We start from the raw sequence: 22587 nt of genomic DNA, 5'->3' as shown, positions 1-22587 counted from the left end.
ATCGGGAAATATCATTTGGACTGAGAAATAAGCACCAATCTGCTCTCTGAGAATTGTTAAGTGTCTTGCACAACATCATTGTTAATATTTAGGAGTCTGTATACTCTTTGTTCCTTCGTCACCCATATATACATAAGGATGGCATGTTGGACCAGGGAAATAACATTCCGATTGAACATAGGCACCATTTGCACTCTGAGAATGGTAAGAGTCTTGCACAAGATATAGTAGACAACTGACCCTTCAGCCATGAACGCTCACCTCTCCCAAGTGTTCCTTGTCTGGTCTGTTCGGTGATGATGTTCAGAGTGTTGGCAACCTGGGAGTCCCCTGAAGGATGGTCACCTGTAAACACCAATTTATGAGGAATTATCAGTAAAAATGGTAACCAAATTTCCATGCTTAATTCGATTTTACGAGGCCACAACCTCATTTCTCTCTCTCTCTCTCTCTCTCTCTCTCTCTCTCTCTCTCTCTCTCTCTCTGTCATGGGGGGCAACAAGGGGGGCAACAAGGACAACCACCTGTACCTACCGAATCTGGGGACTGGTGGCTGGTTCAATAGCACAACGTCCTCCTCTGCTGTTAAGTTTTCTACATCTGAACTTTCAGATTCAACATCAGGAATGGCCATGTGACCTCCCGACTGCTCACCGGAAGTGGCCATGTGACCTCCAGACTGCTCACCGGAAGTGGCCATGTGACCTCCAGACTGCTCACCGGAAGTGGCCATGTGACCTCCAGGCTGCTCACCGGAAGTGGCCATGTGACCTCCAGACTGCTCACCGGAAGTTGCAATGTGACCTTCAGACTGCTCACCGGAAGTTGCCATTGCCAGATGGTGTCCACTGTCCTCGTCTGTACTGGCCATTACAAGTTCAGCTCTTCACATCGCCATGAAGCATCTATGAAAATAGAAGGGAATCTAATCATGTTATGACAATAAGTCAAGCTTGTATGACAGTAGGTAGCCTTGGGATCTGAAGCACAAGTGCCCAAGGTTGTAGATCACATCAGTGATGATGTTCAGAGTGTTGGCCACCTGGGAGCCCCCTGAAGGACGGTCACCTGTCAACACCAATAATGAGGAATCATTGGTAACCATGGTAACCAACATTTGAATTGATCAGATGTTTTCTTTCCACACTGAATAACTTCATTTAACATAATTACAGTGCTAAAGAGTATATTATTCTGAAGTTTTGGCTGTATTGGTCTTTTGCATTCTTTTGATTCTAAAACTTACCCTGTCAATAACAATATTGTTGGTGATCAAAACATGTTAATCATGAATCATGGTATGATTCTACACACACAGTCCAACAAGTATAGTCAGTGTTAGTTAATTATTACCCAAATTAGATTTGTATCGAGATGAGATATTTTCTCAGCTACAAAACCAAATATTTGTTTGTCATTTAAAAAATGTGAGCCTCAATTATAACATCGAAAACATCACTCGCCATCTTGCGGGTTTGTTTACATTCGATATCCAAGGCGATGTTTTCATTATGCGCTTATTGACAAGCGCAGTTCTGGCCGTAGATTGATCGATAACACATTTCTACACATGTACAAGTCATCTACATTCGTTTAATGTCCCTTACTTACCGAAATATCGACAGTTTACTTGGCGAGCTAGGAAAATGTTACCACCCACTGCGACGGAGTGTACGCTCTTATGAAAGAAATTAGCGCTAAATTTGAAGACAGTTATCTGGAGTGCCAGCAGTCTCTAAATAATGACATCAGATAATTGTTTCAAATGGTAAATATTTATTATGAACAAGTTTTTCATTTTATCATATACTTGTCATCTAAAGCTAATCTACTATTAGCTGGTTAATTTTAAACAATACATCACTATATTAATATTAATAGGCACATTTTCATGCATATTGCCTGTGCCTGATCACATTATGAATACTGGTCATGCTGATTAAAAATGAAATAAGTGAACATTTCATGCACCCCCCCCCCCCCCCCCCCTTCTGTATTCGCCCATGCATGATCATATGGATAATACAAACACGCCAAAATCTCATGATGTGCCATTATAATAACAATATGAAATTCTGAATTTTTACCAATGGCAGCTACTTCAATTTTCAGTTATGTAAAGTTCTTCATACATTCTTACAGGTTACATGAAAAGTATGTTGAAGATAGCAAAAGTACTATACCAGTTGAAGAAATTTTGGGACAGATCAAAAGTGTTTTCGGAAAATATATTAAAAATGCTTTTCCAAATATCACAACCAGGCACCGAATAGCTGGTGATTGAACACAAACACAATGTGAGATCTGAAAAGACACAAAACATTGAATTTGTCGCTGTCCATTTACACACATGGTGAACAGAGGAAGCCGTCTCCTTCCATCTAAAAGCACATTGAGTAGAAGTAAAAACTGTGTAAATCAATGACACACTTGAAAAAACATTGTCTTAGCTACTATAATAAGTATATTAATATTGTTACTTGCCATATTCATGAGAATAATTCCTACATTTTAACATGTACCAAATACCTTTGTTATGGTATGTTGAGGATTACATGTCTAGTTTTAAACTCTATTAATATTATGATTTGTGATGGAACAGTGAAGATGGTTAAGTTTGGAGTTTATACATATAATACATGTCATATTTACCTGTTCAAATATATTTCATCTGAACATGCTTAGCTCATTAATGATCGGCACATCAGTCTCCTTAATCCTCCTGTTGACATTCTTCTTTTCATCACTAAGAAGTATCTTTGTTCAGAAGGTGTTCTTGGACAGGTTACCGAGACATCTTTCGAACGCACCTGCTTCGCGGAATCGACCGAACGTAACCTACTTCGCGGAATTCGTATGTCTCTTTGGCTGTTGAATGTAACACGTGACTGCTTGAACAGCGAGATGAAATTTAGGGCTGATAGGAGTAGGACGCATCGCGAGATGCTCCTACTCATTGCTTGCGTTTTTTCAGAGCCCTACTAGGGTTATACTTCCTAGTGCATACTTCCATACCAGGGAAGTTCAATTTGTACATAATGTGTTTATTGTAAATATCTTGTGGGTTTATTAAAAGGGTTGAACCGTTTCCTGAACATTATAGTTTTCATTTGAGGGGTTTCTTCTGCTCATTTAGCAGAGCGTGGTTGCTCACCCATAGTTGCATCATGTCATTATAAATGCAAGATAGATTCCTAACGCAGAAATGACTAATAGGTTGTGTTTTGCTAGTTTTCAGTTTCTCGTAAGTGTTTTTGTGTGCATTTGTATAGAAATGTAAATGTTACACCGTTTCTAAGTACTTGACTAAGCGTGCTCAACAAGATTGGCTGAGCCAGTCAAGAAACCCACTGAAAGCAGTGGTGTAAAGTCCGTTGAACCTGATGTCAATCCAATAGGTGGATTGGACTAGTGAGTGTGAGTTGGGTTTTAACGCCGCTTTTAACAGTATTCCAGTTATATCGCTGCGTGTCACCTTAATGTTGGAGGAAAGCCTGATGTGATACAGGTCCCAGACGTTTACCACTTCGGTGAAACCCACGAGCACGGGTATGGTGCTGACAAACCTAGAAACATAATTGGGCCGAACCGGGATTCGAACCCACAATCATAGGTTTCTGGCGTGCCCAAGTGACGCAACTCTGCACAGCGAATCGCGGCGCCTTAGACGACTGGGCCACCCGTGAATTGGACTAAAAGGATTTTGCTTTTTAAACGGCAATAAACAAATGTTAAGTCCACATTTACAAAAGCAAAGAAAAAGTTGTATGGCTTGATAGATGGTGAAGATGAACCCTCACGTAGGCAGGTTAGGGATGGTATTTCACAAGTTGACTCAGTTCAGGCAAAAGCCATAGGTATCATGACAGACCTAACTCTGGCAGCTTGTTTGGACTTTGAATAGGCTAATGTAGTCCAGACTGATCAGGAGATGTGCCTGATTGAGGAAGAATTTAGTGAAGTCGTTGCGTATGCACAGGATTTTCTTGACAGCAGGACAGATGTTTCTACATTATCTAGACTCTCTCGGGTGTTTAAGCAGGGTTCTGAACAAACTAGTAGAAAGCCAACTGAGGTTAAACTTGTTGAAACTGAGGGTCCATTTCAGACCATAAATGTGGATAGACGTGAAGCCCATTCACCAAACAGGAGACCTGTAAATATAGATCCTGTTCAAATGGCAGACTTGTCGAACCCTTCCATTTCCCATTTTCATGCTATTGGCACAGATATGTTAAAACAACTTAATCGTGTTTCAATATATTGTCAGGTGATATTGTACAGTATGAAAGCTGGAAAGCTGCCTTTCTCTCTTGTGTAGACCAGGCTCCGTCACCTGCAGAGTACAGTTCAGGCAATATCTATCAGGTGCAGCAATAATGGTCATTCAGGGGTTAGCTAGGTTATCGTGCTGTTTCACATGACATTGCTTTAGAACGCCTGGAACGAAAGTATGGTGGCAAAAGGCGCCGGGTAGCTTTGCAGCTGGAACCAAGGCTGTGCCAAAGATGTTGAGAACTTCGCTGACGATCTCCACATTGCTGTAGCTAACGTAAAGGAAGCTGACAGGATCAAAGAGCTTGGCAATGGTTTGTTGTATGCAACATTGTTTAAACAAATGACAGAAGCCCTGATTGCACAGTATAACAGTATGAAAGGGATATGCCATGTATTTCAGTGTTTTGTTGGTAAGTATATATGTTGTCCATGATCATACTTACATTGCCATGTATTTCAGTGTATGTTGGTAAGTATGTATATTGTCCATGATCATACTTACATTGCCATGTATTTCAGTGAATGTTGGTAAGTATGTATATTGTCCATGATCATACTTACATTGCCATGTATTTCAGTGTATGTTGGTAAGTATGCATATTGTCCATGATCATACTTACATTGCCATGTATTTCAGTGTATGTTGGTAAGTATATATATTGTCCATGATCATACTTACATTGCCATGTATTTCAGTGTATGTTGGTAAGTATGCATATTGTCCATGATCATACTTACATTGCCATGTATTTCAGTGTATGTTGGTAAGTATGCATATTGTCCATGATCATACTTACATTGCCATGTATTTCAGTGTGTGTTGGTAAGTATGTATATTGTCCATGATCATACTTACATTGCCATGTATTTCAGTGTGTGTTGGTAAGTATGCATATTGTCCATGATCATACTTACATTGCCATGTATTTCAGTGTATGTTGGTAAGTATATATATTGTCCATGATCATACTTACATTGCCATGTATTTCAGTGTATGTTGGTAAGTATGCATATTGTCCATGATCATACTTACATTGCCATGTATTTCAGTGAATGTTGGTATGTATGTATATTGTCCATGATCATACTTACATTGCCATGTATTTCAGTGAATGTTGGTAAGTATGTATGTTGTCATTGATCATACTTACATTGCCATGTATTTCAGTGTTTTGTTGGTAAGTATGTATGTTGTCCATGATCATACTTACATTGCCATGTATTTCAGTGTATGTTGGTAAGTATGTATATTGTCCATGATCATACTTACATTGCCATGTATTTCAGTGTATGTTGGTAAGTATATATATTGTCCATGATCATACTTACATTGCCATGTATTTCAGTGTTTTGTTGGTAAGTATGCATATTGTCCATGATCATACTTACATTGCCATGTATTTCAGTGTATGTTGGTAAGTATATATATTGTCCATGATCATACTTACATTGCCATGTATTTCAGTGTTTTGTTGGTAAGTATATATGTTGTCCATGATCATACTTACATTGCCATGTATTTCAGCGATTCAGTTAGTTGTTTGCTTTGCCTGTAATATATAGTATATATAGATATATAAGAAAGGGGGTATGTTATGTTCAGAAGGTGTTCCTGGACAGGTTACCGGGACATCTTTCGAACGCACCTGCTTCGCGGAATCGACCGAACGTAACCTACTTCGCGGAATTCGTATGTCTCCTTGGCGGGTTGAATGAACATTTGACTACTTGAACGTGGGAGATGAGATTTAGGGCTGATAGGAGTAGGACGCATCGCGAGATACTTCTACTCATTGCTTGCGTGTTTTCAGAGCCCTACTAGGGTTATACTTCCATACCAGGGAAGATCAATTTGTACATAATGTGTTTATTATCCCCCGCCACGAAGTGGAAGGGGGATATAGGAATGGGTGCCGTCCGTCCGTCCGTCCGTCCGTCCGTTACATTTCGTTTTCGGAGCAGATCTTGAAAACCGTACCATATTTCTTCACCAAACTTCACACATAGATAGATCTAGTGGTGAACTGGTGCCTTTTGATAGTTTTAGATTTAAATTTTTTTTTCGAGTTTCAATGGCAACGACTTCGATTTAGACTGAAAATGACGGTAGTCCTCCTTTCCGGAGCAGATCTTGAAAACCGTACTATATTTCGTCACCATACTTGGCACATAATGTCATCTCACAGTATTGAATACATTTCATTTTTTGTTGGTAAGTTCTGCATTGCTTGAGTGTATGTTCCTCCAAAAGTGTCATGGACACAGTTGTTGCATTCACTGACTAACTTCATACAGAAACACAACTCATTACAAATACAACAGTGTAACTGATCTTAAACCTACTCAACTGTATAAACAATATATATTCTTGTCAACCATACTCTGTACTTCACGTGCTTGATAATGGTGTTAGAACCTACACCGAAACCATCGCTCCTAATTGTCATAAAGAAGTTGTTCGTCCATATGTCTCATCCTTACTCATTACAAATTCAGTATCATATTCTATCATAAACTGCAGATGGAAAAAACACCACCAGTAATAACTTTTATTTAGTGCTGCAATAAGGCCATTTACAAAAAGGCACATAGTTCACAGGAGCTAATGCATTGCACACACCCGACATGTCATATTGACAGGGGATGTGAGTATTTCATGCTTGTAAATATCTTGTGGGTTTATTAAAAAGGGTTGAACTTCCATTTTCAGTTATAGTTTTCATTTGAGAGGTTTCTTCTCCTCAATCTTATATAAGTCAGGATTTCTGTGTCTTCCATCACTCAGCCCAGCCCAATCATGAAGAGTTCTCCCCTTAAGCTGTTTAGAAGCCATACCAGTTCTAGCAGTAACAGACACCAGTTTTCCATTTCTCCTCAATCTCTCCGTAGGGGCGGTCGGGTAGCCTAGTGGTTAAAGCGTCACGCCGAACACCCGGGTTCGATTCCCCACATGGGTACAATGTGTGAAGCCCATTTCTGGGGTCCCCCACCGTGATAGTGCTGGAATATTGCTAAAAGCGGCGTAAAACCTTACTCACTCACTCTCCGTAATTTCCTTGTTAAGAACCGTATTTCTTGTGCCAGCCTGGCCAATGATCAGAGTGTTGTGTCCATCTTGGATCAAATTCCATGCAAATACTTGTTCTTCAGTCAAATCTATCATTTTGAACCCACGTGGGTTGCAAATGTGTTGTTGTTTTCACGCTGACTTGGCATAAGTAGGTCAGCCAATCAGGTGGCTCGCTCGTTTCCGCCCGCGTTTGAAATCTGCTTGCGCTCGGGGTTCCGCCCGCGTTTGAAATCTGCTTGCCCTCGGGGTTCGTAACATTTTCCCAGCTCGCGAAATAAACTGTCGATATTTCGGTGAGTAAGGGACATCAATCGAATGTCGATGACTTGTACATGTGTAAAAATGTGTTATCGATCAATCTACGGCCAGAAATGCGCTTGTCAATATAAGCGTACAATATAAAAATAGCCTTGGATATCGAATGTAAACAAACCGGCAAGATGGCGAGTGACGCTCATTTTCTCTACTTACATATAGGGGGTATATACTAGTAGTTTTATTTACTGACCAATAACGAGTTCCTGTGATCCGATTCCATCACTTGCACTTGTTTCAAACAAAATGGCGGCGCCCAGTCAAGACGATCTGATCGTTATTCAAGATCTATATATATTGTGTGAAAACGGGTCTTACATCACGCGGGCACCGTGATTAAAAACATGGAAAGGTTTGGAAAATGTCTGACAACGAGTTGCCGTTGCACATGCTTTGCAAATCCTGCAATCGACCGTAATCTGACGACAGTTTACGAACCGGATTTCTATTTCATTGCGAAATTTTGATTGGACTATACATAGACTCGTTAGTCCAGCAAAAATGTAACTCCATAATACCAGCCTAGTTCGGCAAGGGTGCAAACTGGACTGTTATAGTCAGTTAACTACCTTGCCTCGGGAAGATGAAGTATGGGTTGCTGAAGACCTATTCTACCCCGGATCTTCACGGGTTTTGACAGCAGTGAGCCATGGGCTCTGTAGCTCACCTGCTTTATATCAAGGATGTCGGTCATCATTTCAGTGTCCCTGAAACTTGCATATAAATATGTATTTTTTTGTTTGAAGTTTACACAACATACGGCTCTTCTGTTGGACGAGAGGTCGGTCACATGACCGCGAAATTGACGTTCATAATTGTATGGATGACACAATTTGATGTTCATACGTTTTTCACGAGACCAAATTCATGAAATGACGTACACACTGACGGACTACATCCACATTCCTGGGGCAACCCCTGGGAATTCCCAAGCACGAATAGACACAAAATCAAACAGTGAGAGTTCAACAACATGCCAAGATTTACCTAAGTGTAAAGAAACAACGCCATAGGCCGTTTACAGGCAGGGGAATCCCGATCAGCTGTAGCCAGGGTTTTCAATGTAGCGCCCAGCGCCATTACACGGCTATGGGATCAGTTTCAACAGCATGGGTCAACACGTGATCGGCCAAGGTCAGGACGACCAAGAGTAACCACTACTGCCCAAGATCGTTACATTCGACTGCGCCACCTACGTGAAAAGACGACAGCCGCATCCCAAATACCCGGACTGCGTAGAATCTCCAACCAGGCCGTACAAAACCGTTTAAGAGCAGCAGGTCTACGAGTAAGACGTCCTTTTGACGCGTCATATTGAGTCGACAACATCGTCAACGACGACTGCATTGATGTCATCAACACAGGGTATGGCCTCAACTGCGATGGGGAGATGTCTGATCCAGCGACGAATCAAGATTTCACGTCCGTCGAGGGGATGGAAGAGCACGGGTCTACACACGTCGGGGAGAACGTTACTCCACCTAACAGAAAACTCACCCTTAATTCCCATTTTACAGGAAATTCCCCCTCACCACTAACTTCACAATCAACATCCACTTAACAGGAAACAATCCCCCAACACCCAATTTACTGGAGTGAGTGAGTTAAGATTTAACGTCACATCGGCAGTATTTCAGCCATATCGTGACGAGAAGTACATTAATAATACAAAGATTTGGCTAAATAAAAAGCTGTCAACGAAGGACAGTACATAACTAGGATATCACAGATTCAATTTAAAACTAGTTGAGAATATATAAAAGCCATAAGTATCAACAACACAATATAAAAATGGGCTGGGGATCGTCAGTAACTAAAGGGAGATCACCATACTAGGGACCATGGGGACCAATTTACTGGAAACTGTCCCTGAACACCAAATGTATGGGAAACCGTCCCTCAGCATCCAAAAAACAGGAAACTATCCCTCAACATCGAAATTATAGGAAACTGTTCTTCAACGACCATTTTTACAGGACACCGTCCCAGAACACCAAATTTACAGGAAACTCTTCCTCGACACCAACTTTATGGGGAACTATCCATCAATCCCCACTTGACATGAAACTGTCAATCAACATCCACTTTAAGGAAACTATCCCTCGACACTCAATTTACTGGAAACTATCCCTCAACACCCTATTTACATGAAACCGTCCCTCAACACCCAAATTATAGGAAACTGTCCCTCAACACCAATTTTACATGAAACTTTCCCAGAACATCCACTTTAGAAGAAACTCACCCTCAATACTTTCTTTACATGCATCGCATATGTTTTGCCAATACTAACAAAAGTACACTGTCTTGACCGAAGTATACTCACCACACGTCGTATAATTTGAAACAGCTGGAGCAGCTACTTAAAACTTCATGCAAGATTTCGCCAAATAGAATATTTTCTATGCATAGAAAGATATAATTCGCATGAACATGAAATTTAACAAAATATTTAACCTTCAAAAACGCAAGAAAGGTCTTACATTCTTCTCGCTGACGGGTGTGGTTGGGCTATGGGATCAAGGTACAGACTGATCACCTGATGTAATAAATTTCCCCCCTCGTGACAAGCAAAGGGGCCTGATCAGGGTTGTTGTGACTCTTATTTATATAAACGTTAACTGACTGTACGGAATGAGACATACTTGTGTGTACTTCATAGTTTCGTAAATCTTGTTTTTTGTGTGAAGCGTCCATGATTACCAAATACATAAGGATTTGATCACGTTTCTGTTGTCAATTACTTGCCGTCCCCATAATGGGCCTCTTTATAAACGAGGACATTTTTAAGTTGTGAGATAAGATCTGGATATTTGCCAGGGTTTACACACCTTGTACAAAGTCCAACACAGTACACGGTGACACAAGTTATATCGTTGCCGTGGCTACCAGTCCATTTCACTGTAGGTACAATGTAAGATCATATTTGCATACATAACGACTTTCGCCTTTAGTTTGTGTGTTGTTTTATGCCGCACTCAGCAATTTCATATAGTTGTCGAGTATTTTGTGTGTTGATGGGTAAAAAAGCAGTTTGTGAAGTTATTATTAGCATTTAGTACTGAGAACGAAATGTCTGACTTGTGACCGTCACTATGTCATCTTGTTGCGTGGCATCGGCATTTGCGCTCCAGCCTTCAGTCATACAACACGCATTTGATATTCATGCATTCATCTGCCGTTTGTAGCACCCAACCACCCTGTTGTCCTCAAATACTAGCTCTTCAAGCTTTGCACATAGGTTGTTTGGCAGTGGTAGTTGCAGGGTAACGGTCTCTCCATTTGTAAGCAACATGGGTTGCTTGGCAACGGTTGTTGCCGGGCAGCGGTTGCTATTGGGTTCGCTTAGCATGAGCTGAGCTCATTTTCTGCAGTCCACCAGTACCTCCACATCCGCCATTTTATCCAAATAACCAAATATCTGTGGCTTAATTTCAAGTTCGGCAATCATGCAGGGTAGCGGAGCCCGGCCTAATGCGGTCATGTTCTTTTATAATGTTGATATATTTTTTTATAACAATTGACTTAAATGTGGTTTTGCGTTAATATAGATGTAAAGCGTTCGTGGCTGTATTTGCATTGCGTCATCTTCATGGCTTGCAGAGACAGGTACCACAATACGAGGTGTGGACAGGTACCACAATACGAGGTGTGGACAGGTACCACAATACGAGATGTGGACAGGTACCACAATACGAGATGTGGACAGGTACCACAATACGAGATGTGGACAGGTATCACAATACGAGACGTGGACAGGTACCACAATACGAGGTGTGGACAGGTACCACAATACGAGGTGTGGACAGGTACCACAATACGAGGTGTGGACAGGTACCACAATACGAGGTGTGGACAGGTACCACAATACGAGATGTGGACAGGTACCACAATACGAGATGTGGACAGGTACCACAATACGAGATGTGGACAGGTATCACAATACGAGATATGGACAGGTACCACAATACGAGATGTGGACAGGTACCACAATACGAGATGTGGACAGGTACCACAATACGAGATGTGGACAGGTAATACAATACGAGATGTGGACAGGTACCACAATACGAGGTGTGGACAGGTACCACAATACGAGGTGTGGACAGGTACCACAATACGAGGTGTGGACAGGTACCACAATACGAGATGTGGACAGGTATCACAATACGAGATATGGACAGGTACCACAATACGAGGTGTGGACAGGTACCACAATACGAGGTGTGGACAGGTACCACAATACGAGATGTGGACAGGTATCACAATACGAGATATGGACAGGTACCACAATACGAGATGTGGACAGGTACCACAATACGAGATGTGGACAGGTACCACAATACGAGATGTGGACAGGTAATACAATACGAGATGTGGACAGGTACCACAATACGAGGTGTGGACAGGTACCACAATACGAGGTGTGGACAGGTACCACAATACGAGGTGTGGACAGGTACCACAATACGAGATGTGGACAGGTATCACAATACGAGATGTGGACAGGTACCACAATACGAGATGTGGACAGGTACCACAATACGAGATGTGGACAGGTACCACAATACGAGGTGTGGACAGGTACCACAATACGAGATGTGGACAGGTACCACAATACGAGATGTGGACAGGTACCACAATACGAGGTGTGGACAGGTATCACAATACGAGATGTGGACAGGTACCACAATACGAGATGTGGACAGGTACCACAATACGAGATGTGGACAGGTACCACAATACGAGATGTGATTGGCTTGGAGTCCTGATTGTTTTAGATTTATATACATCATTCACATCAATATAACCAACGTATACTTTAATCCATCATAACCGATTATATCCATTATTAGGATCTTGTTTAGCAGCAATTCAAAGGACCGAGTTTTTGGTATTCATTTACTCCTTCGAACCATCCTATTATAAATAGCATTATACACATCAATGAGATGGAATAAAACACATAGAAACAAAAACTTAACCACTGGACAGTCTATCTAATAAACATGATAAACAAAATATTCATTGCTAACAGATATGGTAGACAGCAACTGGTGGTAGAGAGGTCTAATCAGGTGTATTTTCTGACATGCTAGTGACATGTAAATGGAATGTCTACTGATAAAAGTTATCAGAGATATAACGAGACGGACCGACTTTTTGTGTGAATAGTAAACTTTGCAGATCGATACTGACTACAGCCTCAGGTTGCATTATGTGCTTACATGCACTTTTGACTGGCAGTACATGGACCATTGAGGACAATCACAGAACATATGTCTCTTCCAGTAGTACACGATGCTTAGTATCCAATCGCCATCACGTGTGGAGAACGTGCCAGCTTCATGATGGGTTTATGAAACAGATTGGGCGAAGTTACCTTTTGTAGTATATGCATAATATGGGTATACCAAAAGAAAACTATATTCATGTTCAGTTAATTCGTGGGTCGGTCGGGTAGCCTAGTGGTGACAGCATTCGCTCGTCACGCCGAAGTCCCGGGTTCGATTCCCGACATGGGTACAATGTGTGAAGCCCATTTCTGGTGTCCCCCGCCGGAATATTGCTATAAGCGGCATAAAAATCAAACTCACTCACTCAGTTAATTCGTGGATGCATTTATTACCAATAATGTCGCTTGATCAACAGCATGACGGTTTTGACAGTTTTAACATGTTTAATGTTCACGGTAATTTAATGATTCAAGTTCTAATGGCTGGATTGAACTGACATGCATGTGTTAGGTCCTTTGTGATTTACGAAAAAAATACTAGATAATAAGCGAAAACCCAATCAACGGGCACCCAAATGAAAGTATTAAGATATCCATGTTTTTCTTTCGTTATTGGGACATCTACATTTTGACTGCATTTCAATTTAGTAGGAAATTAAAGAAAATATGTTCTGAAGTCGGTATCAGAAACCACAACCCAGCATGGAATACAAAGAGATGCTTGGGATTAACTGAATGAGAGTTGCACAGCAACATTCACGTTAAACTTTGAGGTCACTCAATTGAAACCTTGTTGCGTGACGTCATGGCCCTGTATAATGTTAAGAGTGAAATGTCATCCCATGTTAAGTGTGGTTTAGCGATGAAAGACATGATGCATGCCTTAACAATATCACGATTGTGGGAAAACATCGCTTTGAATAATTTTTCGGTTACACCAAAGTGCCAGCTTCATGTGGGAGAAACGCCTGAAGTGATGCAGGTCTTGGACATTTACCACTTTGGTGAAGTCTATGAACATGAATATGGTGCTGGCAAACCTAGAAACATAATGAGGGCGACCCAGGATTCGAACCCATGTTCTGGCACGCCTAATAGGAAGCAGAAAATTGATATGTAGACTTGTGCAGGCATATAAAATGTTGATAATTATTAAAGCCATATAGCCAATGTGATTAAGTTATTATTCATTTTCACAATTGTTCATATTAATTGCAGTCATCGCTCATATAACAGAATAGCATGATACAAGTAATGGATACAAGAACGATTCTTATCATGCTACATATTTCATAAGTCATCTTAACATTCTTAATAAACTGCCGGGCAAAAGAATGTATGCACCTATGTTTGATGGGGACTAAGAATGAAAGAAACAATTGTTATTTGATGGTGATGTATTTGATATGGGTATCATAGTTGTGTTTTGGACCTCATGTTTGCAGATATGGTGACTGTTTTCAGCCAAGGGACATTTTGATAACATTTGTAATTGGTCAAATCCATTTTTTTAAGTGCATGCTTTCTTTTGCCCTGCAGTTTTTAGAAAGAAATATACAAACAGACAACTAGCGTAGCACCAGTGCTGATTCATGGCCAAGTAGTATTTATTATGACAATCTCTGTATGCAAGCAGTTAAACGATGTACACACATTGACAGTGATGCACGGACAACATATTCTGATTCAACCTGCTTCAATAACTTGTCATTGGACCACAGATTCCGAGAGATTTGATCCAGTTTATTCTTGGTCATGTTGATGTATGCTATTGATGTTGAGAAGTGAACATGAGTTAAATATAATTAAATGACAGGATGCTAAAAACAAAAGCATTAATACAATACTCTTACACATAAGAAATAGTTTAAATGTCATGACACACATATTCCAGCATTGAAAAAAGTAAACATAACACAACTTGAAAGGAAACTTGTTCATATTAATTGCATAAATTAAACCATTATAAACATCCTAATTTTACAAGTGAATATATTGCAGATTATACATGCTGAACGAGAAAGCTGTTAGCGTTACATGCAAACCTCTTCATGAAGCCCCAGAGAATTCCCAACAAAAACATATATGGTGAATCACTTGATAGTGACATCAGTTAAGGCACTGGTATGCGTGTTTCCTCTGACTAACAATGCATGATGTATGTACAATGCAATATTTTGTAATAAAGTAATATTTGAGGTTGACATGAGTGGGCAAAACAAATTGATATTTGGATAAGATGTAAACTTCTTTGGAATATACTTGTTTCTTAATTGAAGAAGTTTACGCACAAGCATAAAATGATACTTATTTTCTACAACATTAAGGTTACAAGATGTACAGATATTGTTAGACCTTTATAAATATACCTTTATAGATCTTTAAATCATAATAACCTGCCACTTTGATAGTGACATCAGTTAAGGCACTGACTGCACACATGCCCAGCACAGTACAACTTTGAATCAGAAAGTCCCATGCAACTCTCTACCGTAATAGCCAAGGTATAAGCACTTCTGTTTTATAACATAACTTCAGTATGGGAAAACACATGCAATGCAGTACAACCTTGAAATCTTGAAAGTCCTATGCCTCTAGCTGCCTTACATAACAAGCACATCTGGTTTAATTACCTTGACATTCAATCTCAATCACGAACGATCAAGATATGTTTATAAAGTCTTGTCAAGTTCTATTTACATATAAATGCTCAAGATACATTGTGAACACACATTTTTAATGAAAGTACAATTCCTTAAATAAACATGATAAAGACAGACAAAATGAAATGACTTCAACCAGCAACTGCTACAATGTCGGACTTTTACACATTGTGATACAGGAATCATGAATATACAGGTGGTCCAAACATAACACTATTGTTACCGTTGCCTTAAGGCAAAATACAGACTACAAACATGCAAATTCTCCAAAACTCATCCACGTGCAAACCATGTGACCATGCCTGTGTGTGATCTGCATGTTAAACATGAACACAAGGTCCATGAAAGTGCAGGGTTTTCGTTTACGTGTCCTCTTTATCTGGACAATGACACGTGACCTTCCCAGATCTGGTAAATCAAGTGTGACCCCCACAGCCCAGGACAGTAAAACCATACTCACTCACTCACTATTATTTGACCTCCAGTGACCTTGACCTTATATGGAGGTCACCAAACGCTAGAGATCACATATACTAAGATTCATGAAATTCCATTAATAAGTACTCAAGTTATGGCGTACACAGGCTTTTTGAACCTCTCATGTCATCTAATCATATGTAAAAACATCCTAGGGGTATAAAGCTTTGAAGTCTGTAACATCTGTCAATCTCAAAACCAAGCAAATATATTAAGCAGCACCCTTAACGGGCCTAATTTAAATAGGAAATGTAACAAACTTTGCTCCTACAGCCAACATATCAATGATGGTAATCTCATTAAAGTCATATCTATTAGGTCACTTCAATTCTGTCCAGATTTACCACCATACAAAATGATGATGCGTGTTTTTTTTAGTCACTCACGAGATGTCACTTTCCGGAAACTATTCTGCTTCACCATATTGTCAACGTGATCTGTTGTCACTTGCAGTTTTTTACCAACTCTGTACCCAAAACACCAAACTCGTGATCACAAATTACCCGCCCTTGATTTTCATTAGCCAGTTTGATTTGCTTCGCTACTCAGTCATGGAAACCAACCAGAATGCGAGTAACAAGGCAATGTTTGGCTGTCGATATCAACAACATGGCGCCAGGCCCACAGATTATGTAAGAGCTTGTGAGATAGACTGCATGTCCTGTGTCCTGTAATTAGCAACAGGTACTACCATGGGAGATTTCGTGCACCGGATTATGGCTATTAACTGAGTGACTCACCATGTTATATTCTGGCAGTGGAGTCTTGTATCTTTCAAGAGACCACATTTTGGGGTTTCTACTTCAAATGTTTTTACAACAACTGATCTGCAGAAAATCTTGCTTATCAAGGGTGCGCCCCCCACTTCTTGCGGCATACCAGTCTGATTACATATAACCAAATCATTCAGTGAATTGTTATTGTCTTATATTAGGATAACAATTGAGTAACTGTCTTACAAATGCACTTTGTTTCCTGAATCCTGTGTAAGCATTTCTTTCTTCAAAAGGCTGTGCATCTTTCTTTTTCTGTACCAGTGTATCCAAACTTGCAGGTGAATGTATAGCATGGTAAAGAACAGTCCTGTTGATTTGTTTGATAGGAGACAGTTTAATCAGTGTGGATGGTTCACAATTTGAAGATAACTGGTTAGTGCTGGATGTCCACCCATCTGAGCTACACATTCAATGTCCTCATCCCTGTCTGTTAGAAGTGTGAGGTCAGCTTTGTGCTGCACAAGGAGGTCGACCACATCTTTATATCCATGAAATCCAGCCTTCATAACTGGTGTGTCTCCTTGACTCCCTCTACTGTTGATTTGTTTGATAGGAGAGAGTTTAATCAGTGAGGGTGCTTAACTGTTTGAAGATTCTTGGCTGGTGTGTATCCATGACAGGACATGTAGTATTATAGCATTGTTCCCACCCTGACAGGCAAGATGAAGTAAACTATGACCATCTGTATCCACCAGTGTGAGGTCAGCTTTGTTGGACATTAGGAGCTCAAACACACTTTGATGTCCTCTGACAGCTGCCACCATTACTGGTGTGCATCCATGCCTCCCTCTGCTGTTGATGTTAGAAGGAGACAGGACATGTTGCACTATAGCTGTGTTGCCACCATGACAGGCAAAATGAAGTAAACTATTACCAGATGTATCCACCAGTGTGAGGTCAGCTTGGTTGGACACAAGGAGGTCAAACACACTTTGATGTCCACTTAATGCTGCCACCATTACTGGTGTGCATCCATGCATCCCTCTACTGTTGATGTTAGATGGAGACAGGACATGTTGTACTATAGCAGTGTTCCCACCCTGACAGGCAAGATGAAGTAAACTGTCACCATATGTATCCACCAGTGTGAGGTCAGCTTGGTTGGACACAAGGAGGTCAAACACACTTTGATGTCCACTGACAGCTGCCACCATTACTGGTGTGTGTCCATGTATCCCTCTAATGTTGATGTTAGAAGGAAACAGAACATGTTGTACTATAGCAGTGTTTCCACCCCGACAGGCAAGATGAAGTAAACAATTACCATCTGTATCCACCAGTGTGAGATCAGCTTGGTTGGACACAAGGAGGTCAATCACACTTTGATGTCCACTGACAACTGCCACCATTACTGGTGTGTATCCATGTATCCCTCTACTGTTGATGTTAGAAGGAGACAGAACATGTTGTACTATAGCAGTGTTCCCACCACGACAGGCAAGATGAAGTAACCCATTACCATCTGTATCCACCAGTGTGAGATCAGCTTGGTTGGACACAAGGAGATCAAACACACTTTGATGTCCATTGAAAGCTGCCACCATTACTGGTGTGTATCCATATATCCCTCTACTGTTGATGTTAGAAGGAGTCAGGACATGTTGTACTATAGCAGTGTTTCCACCCTCACAGGCAAGATGAAGTAAACTATTTCCATCTGTATCCACCAGTGTGAGGTCAGCTTGGTTGGACACAAGGAGGTCAATCACACTTTGATGTCCACTGAAAGCTGCCACCATTACTGATGTGTATCCATATATCCCTCTACTGTTAATGTTAGAAGGAGACAGAACATGTTGTACTATAGCAGTGTTTCCACCCTCACAGGCAAAATGAAGTAAACTATTACCATCTGTATCCACCAGTGTGAGGTCAGCTTGGTTGGACACAAGGAGGTCAAACACACTTTGATGTCCACTGACAGCTGCCACCATTACTGGTGTGAATCCATGTATCCCTCTACTGTTGATGTTAGAAGGTGACAGGACATGCTGTACTATAGCTGTGTTCCCACCCTGACAGGCAAGATGAAGTAAACTATTACCATCTGTATCCACCAGTGTGAGGTCAGCTTGGTTGGACACAAGGAGATCAAACACACTTTGATGTCCACTGACAGCTGCCACCATTACTGGTGTGTATCCATGCCTCCCTCTACTGTTGATGTTAGAAGGAGACAGGACATGTTGCACTATAGCCTTGGTACCACCAATGCAGGCAAGATGAATAATTCGGTAGCTATATTTGTCTTTCACATTCAAGTTTGATATTGTCTGCAGTAACTTAAAACATCCCTCTGATCCCGTGTGTGCTGCAACCATGACAGGGGTCCTGCCATTCACATCAACAGAGTTTATAACATTATTGCCAGGTTTCCTGGTTAACAGGACTTTCAGGGTTTTTTCCGTTCCTGATTTACTGACAAGATGGAAGATGTTTTGCATGTTTTTGTCACTTGTGTTAATATCAGCGCCTTCCTGCAGCAGATACACTAGTATGTCAGAGCTGCCACTTTCAGCAGCTACCAACAAAAGTCTGTTCAGTGTCAACTGATGGTCATGTTTCTCACTCCTGCTGAACAGCCATTTCAATGCTGTCACGTTGTTGCTTTGTGCACATCCTTCCATGGCATCACTGATTTCTCCTTGAGTGAACTCTTCTCCAGTTGTGTGTTCTATATCTGTAACTAGACGTGCATTATGTCCAAGAACTGCCCAATACAGAAAGCATTGTCCTTTCTCTTTCTTGTGAAACCAAGGTTCTTCCTCAGAATCAGTTTGATTATGCTGATGAAGCTGTTTTGTCCGATCACACTGAAGTTTGTTGAGCAGCTTGAAAACTGTGGCGTCTTGTTTGAGAATTGGATGTGTCACTGATTTAGAAAACTGTCCTTGTTTGATAGACTGTGCAAACCTTGTGGTAAGTAGGCCATCATAATTCTCTGAGACATATATCAAATGGAGATGATCATCAACTTTGGTTTCTTCAACCTTATCACCTTGTACCCTTTCAAACAGAAAGTCATCACTGCAGTGCTTCAAAACAAAGATTGGACTGATATTGTACAAGGCACAGGCACAAGCATCATAGATTGAAGAATGAGCAAATCCAACAGTGTCTCCTCTTGTGAAAAATGTACCTCTCAAACTTTTAGCTGCTTTGTACATGCCTGAACGTGTAGCGTCAGACATCAGCCGTAAAACAGTTTTGACCAGGCTGTCGATTTCCTTATCCTCACCTTCACTGTCTAACTTGGTCAGGTCCAATTTGTCTTCACACAGTAGCATCAGAACCAGAATGGCTGATCGGTCATTTCTCTCTTCAAGCAAAAGGTTTAGTTCTAGCCTGAGATAAAACAGAGGTTCCTTGAAAAAAGCTTTTGCATTTTTGTAGAAAGATGAAAATTCAAAACAAAGTTTACAAATAAGAGGGAATCCAAAGATATTTGAACAGATTTCCAGCTCACTGTAATCAGGTATATGTTGCATGGAGCGGTCACCAAGAGCATTCCTATGTTGTTCAAATATTGTCTTTTTCTCTTTGTCAGAAAGCCAGTATTTATCTTGTGTGGTTAAATCCATTACAGTTTGACCATTGAACAGTTTGAAACCCTCATACTGCAGTTTTGCAAGTCCATCATGGAAGTTGTATGACTTTGATGTGAAGATCACACGAATATCTTTTGTTTGAAATTCTGGTTGACTCTGCACTTTCTTTCTGGATTTACCAACAGTATCACTATCTTTTGTTTGAAATTCTGGTTGACTCTGCACTTTCTTTCTGGATTTACCAACAGCATTATAGCTTTCATGCATTTCTGACTGCAGCTTTTCCACACTCCACTTTTGTTCTAAATGGAGGAGAAGGTTGTCTAGAAAGGATTTCACCTGTGATGTATTCGCAGATATTCCAACAGTACCAAACATGTCATCTACTATGAGGAATACTCTGGGGTGTCTACTAAGACAGTGGTCTAAGTCAAACTTCTCAATATTCTCCACAAACACGACCTCGTAGCCTTTGCATCTATACTTTGACCCTAACACCAGAGCCATCGTTGTCTTGCCTTCTCCCGAAGCCCCGCAGATGGTCACATGTCCAAATTCCTTCAATTTTCGTTTCATGTCTTTGTAGGGTTCAGTTGGAAGAAAAATCTTCTTCGCTTCGTCTGTGCGCAAATCAAGGGTACCTGTGGAGGAATGAAAACTATTTACTATGAACACTTGGAATGAAACATAAGAAACCAAAATAGATACCTCTATCATACTGTGTGGAACATCGTTTTGTGTAGGAGGAGAAAGGATCATCTGAATTTTCTCATGATGAAATATTTCAACTTTCACTGAAAAATCTTTTATGTCTCCACAGTATTTTAAACTGAACACTGAACATCACCATCTTTGATCAGTGACGAGTGCTTGGCATTGTGGCATCAGTTGTTGATACAAACTGAATTGCAAGCATAGAGAAAACGATCTTTTCATACGAACTTGTTCCTGATTTAGTGTACACAACAACAACTTTATTTAGGAGACAAACATACTGTGTTTTCAATGTAGAGCTAGGTTACCTGTAGATTTAACCAAGCTAAATTGAATTTTGAACCAAACGCGCAGCGTGAGGTTTCAAATGTTAAATTTAGCGCGGTTAAATCTACAGGTAACCTAGCTCTATATTGAAAGCACAGTGTTTATCTCCATTCTACCATGACTAAATAAAACGCAAACTCTTTGGTGTTAGCAAATATATACTCAGTGAAGCAGCATGGGTTGAGTTCCGCAGTGAAACCAGCTATTCCAATCAGAGGGGGTTAATTGTGATTTAAAAGCCTCTGATTGTCCAATCAGAATCGAGTAAATTCCAAATTCATGGTAGAATAATAAATAACATCCTTCTTCATTCAGACTTGTTAATAATGGCCATGTATGCAATATTGCCAGATTCAAGCCCCCTGAACAAATTCAATCAAATTGAAATCTGATGTTTTACTCTGATATGAAAGGCTCAACACGTTCTTAGGGGCACATCATCGGGAAATATCATTTGGACAGAGAAATAAGCACCAATCTGCTCTCTGAGAATTGTTAAGTGTCTTGCACAACATCATTGTCAATATTTAGGAGTTTGTATACTCTTCGTTCCTTCATCATCCATATATACATAAGGATGACATGTTGGGCCAGGGCAATAACATTCAGATTGAACATAGGCACCATTTGCACTCTGAGAATGGTAAGAGTCTTGTGCAAGATCAAGTAGACAACTGACCCTTCAGCCATGAATGCTCACCTCTCCCAAGTGTTCCTTGTCTGGTCTGTTCGGTGATGATGTTCAAAGTGTTGGCAACCTGGGAGCCCCCTGAAGGACGGTCACCTGTCAACACCAATAATGAGGAATCATCGTAACCATGGTAACCAAATTTTCACGCTGAATAGGAATTTACGGGGCCACATCGGGGACATCTCTCTCTCTCTCTCTCTCTCTCTCTCTATCTCTTGGGGGCACGGGTGACCAAGTCGTCTAAGGCGCCAAGATTCGCTGTGCAGAGTTGCGTCCCTTGGGCACGCCAGAAACCTATGATTGTGGGTTCCAATCCCGGTTCGCCCCGATTATGTTTCAAGGTTTGTCAGCACCATACCCGTGCTCGTGGGTTTCACTGAAGTGATAAACGTCAGAGACCTGCATCACTTTTGGCTTTCCTCCCACATTAAGCTGACACGCCGTGATATAACTGGAATACTGTTTAAAGCGGCGTTAAACCCAACTCACTCA

The 22587-nt window shown here is 40.7% G+C and overlaps 1 protein-coding gene across 4 annotated transcripts in view; it reads right to left on the bottom strand.

Annotated features, from left to right (window-relative positions):
• Positions 1-22587, bottom strand: part of LOC124127873 (serine/threonine-protein phosphatase 6 regulatory ankyrin repeat subunit C-like) — a 42670-nt gene that overhangs the window by 8364 nt on the left and 11719 nt on the right. For 3 of the 4 annotated variants that reach the window (XM_048388229.1, XM_048388216.1, XM_048388223.1), the window contains exons 3-4: positions 22105-22188; positions 20495-21004 (exon numbers count right to left, since the gene is read on the bottom strand). In XM_048388229.1, coding sequence (XP_048244186.1) covers positions 20495-21004; positions 22105-22188 — 594 coding nt within the window. Of the gene's footprint in view, positions 1-261; positions 346-534; positions 906-8859; positions 9102-20494; positions 21005-22104; positions 22189-22587 lie in introns of those variants that run through there. The other variant, XM_048388234.1, reaches the window with a different exon arrangement.

Source organism: Haliotis rufescens, unplaced genomic scaffold (genome assembly GCF_023055435.1).
Source record: "Haliotis rufescens isolate VD_foot unplaced genomic scaffold, xgHalRufe1.0.p SCAF_10, whole genome shotgun sequence".
NCBI classification, from domain to species: domain Eukaryota; kingdom Metazoa; phylum Mollusca; class Gastropoda; order Lepetellida; family Haliotidae; genus Haliotis; species Haliotis rufescens.
Note: the sequence above shows the minus strand (reverse complement) of the source record. Positions and strands in the feature narration are given on the sequence as shown.